The following is a 12077-nucleotide window of genomic DNA, read 5'->3' on the forward strand; positions in this document are numbered from 1 at the left end:
ATAGCAAGGATTGGTTACTTGTTTTTTCTAGTTTGTTGCTTTCATTTTGATATTTACGTTTTTACACATTATGAAAATGTTTTAAGTTTTTATTTATTTGAACATTTCCACCTTGTTTCTGATGCTATTCAATAGTCATACAAGTTCTTGCATTCCTGGGTTCCTTCTGTTCATTTCCAGGCTAAACTCCTCGCCTTTCTTTCTTAGTTTTTAAAAATAGGATTAAAAAAAAAAAAGCTTTGATCCATTTGAAATTTGCTATATCTGATCAGATGAGCTATGAATCTAAGATATTTTTTCTTTACTAATAGCCAACTTTCCTGTAATATTTATTAGTGATTTTTTCCACTGTAACATTTTTTGTTTATTAGATGTTGAATTTTTCTAATATTTTAACCCATTTTAGGGAATTCCTATTGAATTTTTTTGATTAGTTTTTCTCTTTTTAACATCAGAACTATACAGCTTGTATTTTGCTTTGCTTTATTCAACAAACATTATTGCTCTGTGGTAATTGTGGTGCTAAGTGCCAGGGTACAAGGAAAATGGTCTCTCCTTTCAAGGAGCATACAGTCTATTGGAGGAGTCATCAGGTAAGGAGACTAGTGACTGGTGTAATAGAGGTATAGACAGAGATTGGGCACCCAAAGCAGGAAAGGCGAGGAGCAGTGGACCTCAGGGAGTGCAGGGCTGGAAAGGAGGTGATTTAGCTGAAAACAAGTACTCACTCCTATTACCTCCAGAAACCTTGTATTTGGTGATCTTGCCTATTTGAGATCAATTTCACTATTAATCAAGTTCTAAGCAATATCTACCAAGAACCTTTTATTGTTTATTGTATTAAGACCTATACTTTAGCTTAGGAAATAGTGTCATCTTTGCTATCTTGAATCCTCTCAAAGAGCTGTAAGTTGTATTCTCCATTTATTCATATTGTTCTTTATTTTGTCCATTAAAGTTTTACATAGTAATTGTTAAAGAAATTTCTGTGGTCCTAAATTAGATTAGCACTTATGTATTCACGTAATCAATGTTTTAAATACCAATGTGAAGTTTTGGTTTATTTATTTGTTTTTAATTGTATAAGTACTTCATGAACATATCCTAAGGGTAAAAAATTTAAATAGTTATGTATATAGTTTATAGTTAGTTAGTACTGTAGAGTTAAAAGTTAAAGTCTCCTACTTCCTCCACCATCCTTCAATATCAATCTCTCCCCAGAAGTAAGTACTGTTACTTCTGGCTCAATGTATGTCCTCTTGGTTTTCTATCCAATTATACGTATGCACTTACATTGTTGTTAAATACATCGGATAATGCTACGTTGTCATTCTGAAATGTGTTTTTTTCACTTATAAATCTTGGATATTTTTGAAGATTAGTACACATAGCTCTACCATATTCTTTTTAAAAAATGGAATAGTTCTTAAACCATGGACATTACGGACTTATTATCATTAACTGATTATTTCCCTGTTGATGCATGTTTGGTAATATATTTTTGATGACAAAAATATATAAGAATGCATTTGGTTTTATCAGTTTATGTCATAACCTATGACACATATGTTAAACACATTTCCTGCCTATGTACAATTTTAATTTATCTCCTAGGATTTTCTAGGTATATAATCATATCATCTGTAAAAGGTAGTTTTTAATTTCATTTTTTCCTAGAGTCATATTTAAAATTTTTAATTAGCTATAGTAGTAACATTTCCTGTATCTAATACCATTAAAGAAGTGACTGAAGTCAGCCTTATTTTTTTTCTGTTATAAAAGAGAATAAGCTAGCACATGCTATTTACTTATTGTTTGACCCTTAGTTTAAGTGATGAATTATTTATCATGTCGAGAAAATAACTCCTTGTTTCCCTATATGTTCAAAAATAGTTTTGTTCTTTCTTTTTATAAAATTAATGCATAGTCGTGTACAATAATTAATCAATACATAAAAAGGAAAGGGTAAATCTGTTGTCAACATTTCATTTATTATCCTTTCAAACATCTCTATATGCACACCCAGACACACAGTTCTACATAAATAAATAGAATTTATTATTCTATAACATTACACCTGTAAAATATACCCAATAACATACTTACTTAATAGACCAGTTGTGAAAATTAAGTGATATAATACATATAAAACACTTAGACCCATCCTTGGCACATACTATGTATTCAGTAAAGTTAGCTATTATTATTCCTTTTTTGTTGTTATTACTGTTATTGCTATTAATCTGTGGAATTTGGTAGTAAATATAACTCTACAACATCACCTTTAATGGCTTCCTGGTATTCCAAATATATTTAACTTATTGATGAGCAGTTGGAATATTTCCTTTCTAAATATTAGGAATAACACTGCAATGAGCTTTCTTATACCTATATTTGATGTACTTGTCTAGTTTGTCCTAAAGATAAATTTTTTACAGTAGAATTCCTGGGTCAAAGAGAATGCATATTTAAATATGATGTATATGTTTAAATTTTGAAAGTCCTGTTCAAGAATAGATGTTACTATGGACAAGAAAATAAATGGAAAAACAGATAATTTGTTAGAGTAAAGGGACTATGGGCGATTTTAAAAGTGCCTTGCGTTATGGAGGACTTCCCTGGTGGCACAGTGGTTAAGAATCCACCTGCCAATACAGGGGATACGGGTTCGATCCCTGGTCCAGGAAGATCCCACATGCCATGCAGCAGCTAAGCCCGTGCAGCACAACTATTGAGCCTGCACTCTAGAGCCCACGAGCCAGAACTACTGAGCCCACATGCCACAACTACTGAAGCCCGTGCGCCTAGAGCCCGTGCTCTGCAACAAGAGAAGCCACCGCAATGAGAAGCCCGGACACCGCAACAAAGAGTAGCCCCCACTCGCTGAAACTAGAGAAAGCCCATGCGCAGCAACAAAGACCCAACACAGCCAAAAAAAAAAAGTGCCTTGCATTATCAAACAAGTTGTTGGATCTTTTGAGACCTAGACTATAATATTTACTGTTTTCCTGTTTTCTCTTAAGGTTGTATGATTTGTCCTCACTGCTTTGTTATAGTTTGAGAATCTAAAACACTTAATGAAATTCTATATTATACTTTGCTGTTCTCACCTGGTTTTTCCAATTTATTTTACTTTATTTTTTATCATTACCATTAACCTTTACTAAACAGTTTACTCTATCCGCATTTTAATGTCCTTCATGTGAGAGTGGATTTCTACCCTTTCATGTAGTGAACTTTATAACAATTCCATGTGGTTAAATTTTTTCTTTTTTCAGGTTTTCTGAGTCTTGAAACCTTTTCTTTCCACCTACAAAGAGAAACATCAGGTGGAACAGAGACTGTATTGGTTTAATAACTTCATTGTTTAGTTGGAATAGGTTCTCTCCAGGCTTCTCCAGGGTCTAAGGGGCAAGCATATGTTCTCTCCACTCTTCTTGGCTATTTATAAGGACATACATTGGTCTATAAAGTTTAAAAACAAAAATGCATGTGAGATTTCTCTCAAATAGGGACGTGATGTTTATTAATGTTTATATCAATGTATTTTCAGTTCAAGCTCATTGTCTTTGGTTTTTGGTTATATTTTGGCATTGTTGGCCATTTCTCTTCTATTGCACCCGTCTTGTCCACAGTGGTAGCTATACTCAGACTGCTTCCCATGTCTACCATCTCTGTGATTCACTTTGTGTGGTTTACCATGATTTGGGAATGCCCTCTTAATACATCTCCAGCAACATTCATTCTTTATTCTACTACATCATTTCTGCTCTTGAGAGTTTTCACTGCTATGTTCAGTTCTTTTATGGAGTTGACAGGTTTAGTGCTGTCTTCCAGTGCAGCGGCCATGAAAACGTGCCACTCAGATCTGCTACAGTGCAGGGTGTAATTGACCAGCGGCCCCTGCTGCTGCACTCTGAATCCACCACCAGGTTTGTGCTGAGGCCACTCTTCCCATGGACTGTCTCCAGCCAATGTCTGAGGGCAGCGGGGACACTAAAGCAGGCTCATTCCTGCCAGACATGGGACTCCTCGGGTGGGTGACTGGCTTGAGGGCTTCCCTTTGGCCTGGTCAGAACTTTCTTGTGAGGTGTAGTAGTAGAAGGAATAGAGAGAGATTTAAAATTGGGGATTGAGAGTTAAGCATCAAAAAACATTCCTGTGGCCCAAATACAGAAGGCCTTTCCGGGTCCCTAGAGCTGTTGGTAGAGATTCAGCTTGCCACAGACTCCCTTATTTAGGAAGAAGTGGTGTTTTCTCTTCTTGACAGAACTTTTAAGAAAGGTATTATAGTAAAATAATAGCTTTATACATTTTCCTATTTAATCACTTGTAAAAATCACCTTTTCTCAACATTAGTTTCTTCTCTCTTTAAAGCGTCACTTCTAATTAAGAAAACTAGAATTTAAGTTTTGTATCAGTCAGCTCAGGCTACCATAACAAATTGTCACAGATTGGATGGCTTAAATGATAGAAATTGGAAGTCTGAGGCCAGGATGCCAGCATTGTCAGGTTCTGGTGAGGGTCCTCTTCCTGGCTTGCAGATAGCTGCCTTCTTACTGTGTCCCCCATGGTGGAGAGAGAGAACCCTAGTCTCACTTCCTCTTCTTAAAAGGACAAAAATCCCATTATGGGACCCCACCTTCATGACCTCATCTAAACCCAATTATCTCCCAAAGGCCCTGCCTCTAAGCACCACCACATTGGGGGGTTTAAGGGCTTCAACATATGCATTAGGGTGGTAGGGGGAGACACAACCATTCAGTCCATAACAAGGTTAAAAAAACACCTACTCTAAAAAAACTTTAAAAATTTATTGCCCATATTGTTCAATTTTTAAAAGAACATAGGCATTGCAAACTAATTTGGGGATGATAAACAAACTGTAAATGTATCATAATTAGAGATTTTTAAAAAATAAATTTATTTATTTTTGGCCGTGTTGGGTCTTCATTGCTGAGCGCGGGCTTTCTCTAGTTGTGGCGAGCGGGGGCTACTCTTCGTTGTGGTGCACAGGGCTTCTCATTGCTGTGGCTTCTCGTTGCGGAGCACGGGATCTAGGCACGCGGGCTTCAGTAGTTGCAGCACGCAGGCTCAGTAGTTGTGGCTCATGGACTCTAGAGCTCAGGCTCAGTAGTTGTGGTGCACGGGCTTAGTTGCTTCACGGCATGTGGGATCTTCCCGGACCAGGGCTCAAACCCATGTCCCCTGCATTGGTAGGCGGATTCTCAACCACTGTGCCACCAGGGAAGCCCCATAATTAGAGATTTTATCATATCTTTTAGTTTCCTAGATATAGAACCTCCACTTAAGTTGTACTTTTAACAGTACCTTTTTATTACAATATATTTTTTATACAAACTTTTAAAGGAACTCATGTTTGCAAGTGATTGCCTCAGTTTAGTACTAGCTCATTTCCAGGAGATGTTGGTCTTTTTGCCATTGTAGGCAATGTCACCTACTTTCCTCCTGCTTGTTGGATAACAGTTTGGAGAAGAATCAGTTTGGAGCTCACCAGCCACCATTCACATAACAAATTTTATACAGGTCAAATTGCTGAACAAAGGATATTGAGGAAAACAGATTATAGCATGTCCTTACCAGTAAAAGTTGTTAATTGGCGGTAGGTGTTGATTGTGTCCTTGAATGAAATTTACATTGCTCTTTTGGTTGTTTTTATCTAGGAGAAGATAAGGACAATGTTTTTGCCGGTTGTGAGTGATTACCTGATTTTAACATATCATTATTTAACTTCTTCCCAATGTGAACAAGCTGATATTCGCATGAGAACATTTTCATGTGTATTTTCTGATTTTTCTCTCTAATGTATGCATACTTAATATTGGACTAGAACACCTTATCCCTGGAGATAAATTAACGATTTCAGTAGAACCAGCACTTTGGGGACTGTTAATTTAGTGCTTTCATGTTTCTTGAGAAGTAGGAGGACATGCCTTTCTATTCTAAATGCATCTGTGAAATCCTGATATTACAAAAGTTTTGGCAAAATTTTGATGAACATGTTCAGTAAAAGCTCTCTGTGTTTTCCATGGTAGATAAGAAAATCTCCTCATGGCACAAGCCATAGAATTATATCTGATCTTTGGTTATGGCCAATTCTGGCTCCAACCTCACCTCTACCTAGGAGGTATACCCTCCTCCTCTGCGGTCAGTGCAGCTGTCACCTGACCGGTGACCAAAGAGGCTGGCTGTGGGGATGAGGATGGGGAGAAAGGCGTTTCTTTGAAGCTCAGGTGTTTAAATCATCTTTAAGCCCTCCCCCTGCCACCTCCAGTCACTTGCACCAAGGCCTCTTTTCCCTCCCCCAAACACATTCCTTTGAAATTTCTCTTCCCTTGTACAGAGCAGGCCTTGACCATCATTTAAACCTGACCTCACCTAAGGCAGCAGGGGGCAAGTGGGAGCACAGTTTTTTTCTTTCTCCAGCCCAGAACCCCATGGGTCTGGCCCTAGGCTTTGCACCCCTTCAGGAATGACTAAAAATATAAGCTCTCCTCATTTTAGTTTAGAGTTAAGAGTCTAATATAGCAAGAAGGAATAAGAAAGCACATAACAGGCCACTGAATCTCTGGGTTTACCAACAGTTTGGCTTTCCCCTCTTTCCTTTGGATTCCGCCTTGAGGGGTAAATGTACAGCGTCTTTGTTGACCAGCACGGCAGCCAGTTGCCACGTGTGGCTACTGAGCACTTGGAAGTGGCTGGTCCACGTTGAAATGTGCTGTAAGTGTAAAATACACGCTATACAAAAAGTTTAAAAATGAATAAAATATCTCATTAATAGTTTAAAATATTGATTACATATTGAAATGATAATATTGGGGGGGTTGGGGTACAATATATTATTAAAATTAATATCACCTGTTTCTTTTTACTGTGGCTCCTAGAAAGTTTTAAGTTACATTTGTGGCTTGCATTATATTTCTATTGGATTGTGCTGTTATCAACTCTGTTTCAATTTGTAGAGGATTTGGAGGGCCTAAGTTTGTTATTTATACTCAGTACATTTCTAAATTTGTAACCAATTTATAATTATTATGTACTTATTAAAATTATAGAATATATAGTTATTTTATATGTATAAAATTAAAATATAAAAATAATTTTTTAAAAAAGGAAAATGACTCAGGATTCACCAGCAAGAGATGAACTGGAAGATTTAAATGTGCTCATTCCCAAATGTACTCATTCTCTGTCTCCATTTCCTGAACTCATTTCAGTTTTACATGCAGAGCTAAATCAGAATGGTCAAAAGAAATTTAAAAAAAAAAAGAATGGTCAGAAGAAACCCACTACATTCTGTTCTTAATTTCTGAACTGTGAGCTATATCAGTTTGCTCTGGACTTTAAGAGAGAAAGAAGTCCCAGTTTTGTGACAACTTGAGGGAAAGGAGAGGAGGTTCATGGTACCTTCTCTTCTAATGTTTGAAAAAAGAAAAATGAAAGAAAAGGAGAGAAAGTGTGTGTTTCCTGGTCAATCACTCTGTCATTTCAAAACCTTGCTGAGATGGTGCTGGTTTGGGTTGTGCCAGCATAAATACTGCTCTAAACCTTCTCTCAAGGACACAGGCCAACTCAGTATTCCAAAACCAGAGTTTGGTTGGTTTCCACTTGACAGGTGTGCATGGTCTCTGGTTTCAGCTGGCAGAGGCAGTGGAAGGGCGGGAATCCACAGAAGCACTCTTGTTGGGTAAAGGCTTTAGGTGACACAGAAGGAGGCTTGTCCTAAAAAGTTTCTGCTGGGCTCTGTTGTTTAATGGGTTCATCTCTAAAATATTTTAAAGAAAAAGCTTATTTTCCTAGCATTCTGAGTTACAAGGACAAATGTGGAGACCTGACAGGCCTGATTTTTAGTTCAGACTCTGTCCCTAATTAAATATATGTCTTTGGACTTCAGTCTCAACATCAGTCTCCCCACCTGTAAAGTGGGAATAACCATGCAATCTTATGAGAATTAAATGTGATCATAAATGTAAAGGGCTTAGCATAGTATTTGGCACACAGTCCATATTTAGTAAATGTTCACTGTAATTCCTGTTGCCTTAATTCTTTGTTGAAGACTTGCACGTGAGGAAATGAAGCATCAGCCAGAGGGGAGGGACCCACCCCAGTAAAAGCTGAACCATCAGCCAGAGGGGGGGACCCACCCCAGTAAAAGCTGAACCACCTCTTCAGTGGTTCCTCCAAATGGAGGGCTAGTTTGGGCCCATACAGACCATGAAGTCTCTGTGAAAAAGCTGGAGGTCCTGAGGAGTTTGGGTCAACTTCCCCAGACCATGGGAGTCGGGACAGTTCTGGAGAACCTGATACCAGGGCCAATCCTAGGAGTCAGTTACTCCAAGGAAACCCAAAGCAAAAGCAGAAGCAGACCCAGGATCAACCTTGGTGTGCCCTGGGTCTGGCCTTGGCCCCCAAGACGGATCAAGTGACTGCAGGTGCATAGCCCCGTCATTCAACTCTCAAGTCCTCCCCTGGCCATGCCTGCTTTCCCAAGGCTGGCAATCAGAATTAGAATGGCCTGTGTTCTGAATGGAGAGGGAGGCCAAGTTTATTAAGTGTGCCCGTGCCAGTACCCTTAACACTGAATTTGTGTTGCAAGGACTCTTGGGTGTTTGCCTACCTTTAAGAGACAAGGCTCGGTCTACATACTTCATTCAGAAGGAAGAGCGCACTCTTCTTCCCAGCCAGTTGATTGTATGGCACAGATAGACCTGTGTCTGTTTTGTTTCTGATTCTTTCTGTACCCAATAGCCATAACCATTGTTGAAGATTTTTTTTCTTTTCCTTTATTTTAGACTTAGCCTCTAGTTCTTTACTTCCATACCTACTAACACCTTGTGTTACCTCTTCACCACCTTTCCACTCTCCTCACGTCCCTAACACTTACATTACTAGAAACATTTGGAAGAAGACAGCGAGGGCTGGCTTGTTTATCCTGAATTTATATTGATTAGCTTTTTTATGAACCCCACTTTAGTGGGGTTTTTTTAGTTTTTTTAATAGTTGATTTACAATGTTGTGTTAATTTCTGCTGTATAGCAAATTGATTCAGTTATACATATATATACATTCTTTTTCATGTTCTTCTCCATTATGGTTTATCACAGGATATGTTGATTAACTTTTGACCAAACACTAGAGGTTTTGATCTGGGTAACCTAAGAAGTTGAAGAAAAAGACATTGGCACTCATTATCAATGCCCCTTTTTTTTTTTTCCCCCGGTACGCGGGCCTCTCACTGTTGTGGCCTCTCCCGTTGCAGAGCACAGGCTCTGGACGCGCAGGCTCAGTGGCCATGGCTCATGGGCCCAGCCGCTCTGCGGCATGTGGGATCTTCCCAGACCGGGGCACGAACCCGTGTCCCCTGCATCGGCAGGCGGACTCTCAACCACTGCGCCACCAGGGAAGCCCTATCAGTGCCTTTTGATAGCATTTATGTGACTAAATAGGTATGGGACCACAGGTAATGATCTGCAAAAGGCCTTTTGAAGATAAGGGGTTGCCTAGATCACTGAAATACTGAACTTCCCTTTCCAACCTATAGTTGTGATTTGTTATATTTCAGGGGGAAAATATCATATACACAAAAAGACTGGAAATTCTTTGAGGTGAGTCACTTACGTTTAGGGGCTCTGCTCTTTGATATGAAACATGAAGTATAGCAACAAGCGATAGACATTTGTCAGGCACCTGTTTTTCATGAATATCCTTTCTACAAAGGATACTAATAAGCTGTGTGCCACTCCTTAAATCTTTGGTCTGATTTTCCTTCTGCAAAGGTGAGTACATGTATAATTTTCCGCAGCCCTTCAGGCATGTGGAGAAAGCAGGGCACCTGGGTTTGTGTCCACTTAGTAGTGTTCTAGAGACAGGTGGGAGCTTTTCATGTCGTAACTGTGGGTTCCGATTCTCATCTGTTTCTGTCGTAGTCCTTTTATACTTTCTGTACGTATGTAGCCTGGATTGTCTTCCGACGTCAACACTTCACAGAGATTGAGGAAGAAATAGGGAGGCTCTTTCGTACCGACATGTTCAACATTCCTCGAAGGAAGCGCGAGGATGAAGAGTCAGGAGGGGAAAAGAAACGCATGACTTTTGTACAATTCAGGTATGACCTTTTGACTCTCCTAAGCTCAAGGACATTTCTAGAAAACAAGATGATGTGACCTAAATGTCACCCCCACCCCCAGGAGAATGATGGCAAAGCGCCCAGCGATGAAAAAAGCCATTAACATGCGCTCTCCAGTCATGTCTACCCTGCTGCCCTCTCTCAGAGAAAAAGCTCAGAATATCTCTGAGAAAAAGTACCGTCAAGTAGGCATGAAATTCCCAGTCCGGATGCAAGAGCACAAGGAAAATCTGGACTCTGTGCACATGCCAACGTAAGTGGCCCAAGGAGAGAGGAAGGAGAGAAGGCTGAGTGTTGCTTCCTAGGTGGGATCCAGGAGGGGCAAGGGCTCAGACATGGTGCCTCTGCCAGAAAGCTGAACAAAGCTGGAAGCATCATCTTCCTACCATCCCCTGCTCCTCTCAACATGTTTTCTTTCCAGATCAGCTCTTGGTATACCCATCTAGACTAGAAAAAACTACAAAGTTATGCTAGACTTCAAATAGTTCTAATTTGGTGAAGTGAGTAGCAGACTTTATAAGACTGAGGTTTTCAATATTAGAAGAGTCATCTTTGGAAAGTAAGGGAAGGAACAGTACAAAATCTTGCTATGGGTCGAGTTTTTGAACCCATATTTAAGAAATAGATGTGTGTGTGTGTGTGTGTGTGTGTGTGTGTGTGTATCAGTCTTAGCTTTATACACATGCACAAGTCAGCCATATACTGGGTTGGCCAAAAACTTTGTTTGGGTTTTTCCATAAGATGTTACAGAAAAACCCAGACAAACTTTTTGGCCAACCCAATACCTTAGTCTTTGGCCTCAGCAAATATTCAGCTACACCAATAATTCTTTCCACAGAGTTTGGCATCCTGGGGGAAGCCGCGATGTCAGTTCAACCCCCATACCCTTATCCCCCTCGATACAGAGGAAAGCATGAAGTCTGGGAGACAGTCTTCCATGATAGAAAGAAATAACATGAGGATTCAGGATACACTGGACTTAGTCATGAGAACGCTGTCCTCTCAAACAACATTCCCTAAATAATCTGTACATTCCACTTCTGTAATTAATTCCTGTATTTGAAGTAAACTACTTTGACTTAATCACTTTATACAGGACTAGTGTTTATTATTAAACTTTAAAATTTGTTCAAATTATTTTGTTAAAAGTTCAACAATAGACTAAAGAATTCTAGAAAGCTTTTGAAAAGCTCCTTTCCTATATTTAATAGTTTGCTTTGTTATTTATTTACTTCCTTGGCTTTTACATGACCATTTAGAGTAATGTATTAGGACATTTAGTCAGTGTTCTAGTGGACTAGTGAAGAAACATTCTGTTTATTCATTTCTAAGTTCCTTTTTGTTTCATGAGAAAGTGTTATTGGTACATTTGAAAACAAAATTTCATAAAAAGGCAAATTAAATATTTTTAACATTAAATCTCTTTCTGGGGCTTCCCTGGTGGCACAGTGGTTGAGAGTCTGCCTGCCGATGCAGGGGACACGGGTTAGTGCCCCGGTCCGGGAGGATCCCACATGTCACGGGGTGGCTGGGCCCGTGAGCCATGGCCACTGAGACTGCGTGTCCGGAGCCTGGGCTCCGCAACGGGAGAGGCCACAACAGTGAGAGGCCCGCGTATCGAAAAAAAAAACAAAAAAACAAAAAAACCCACAACTCTTCCTATGGCTATATTATTATTGGCATTGGGATATAATGTACATCTGACTCATTTAAAAGCCTTTTAGCATATATGTTTCATTCATTGTTTTCATTTATTCATTTAACAACACATATGTTTCAAGCCCCTGCTCCATTCAAAGCCTTGTGCTGGAAAATGTAAGGAAAAAAGGTCATCAAGACAGAGACCATATCCTCTGGTCTGAGAAGTAGGGAGGATCAGTAAAACACATGCCTGCTAATGATACAACCATTGAATGTGTTAGAGGCCATT

The 12077-nt window shown here is 39.2% G+C and overlaps 1 protein-coding gene across 1 annotated transcript in view; it reads left to right on the plus strand.

Moving 5' to 3' along the window:
* The window catches only part of PPP1R36 (protein phosphatase 1 regulatory subunit 36), a 30685-nt gene extending 19514 nt beyond the window's left edge, over window positions 1-11171 (plus strand). Inside the window, 4 exon segments of the mRNA XM_032621747.1 lie at window positions 9584-9626; window positions 9948-10126; window positions 10209-10400; window positions 10988-11171. Of these exon segments, the coding sequence (XP_032477638.1) occupies window positions 9584-9626; window positions 9948-10126; window positions 10209-10400; window positions 10988-11171 (598 nt within the window).
* Window positions 11172-12077: the final 906 nt, after the last annotated feature.

This window comes from Phocoena sinus, chromosome 2 (assembly GCF_008692025.1).
Source record: "Phocoena sinus isolate mPhoSin1 chromosome 2, mPhoSin1.pri, whole genome shotgun sequence".
Lineage (NCBI taxonomy): Eukaryota > Metazoa > Chordata > Mammalia > Artiodactyla > Phocoenidae > Phocoena > Phocoena sinus.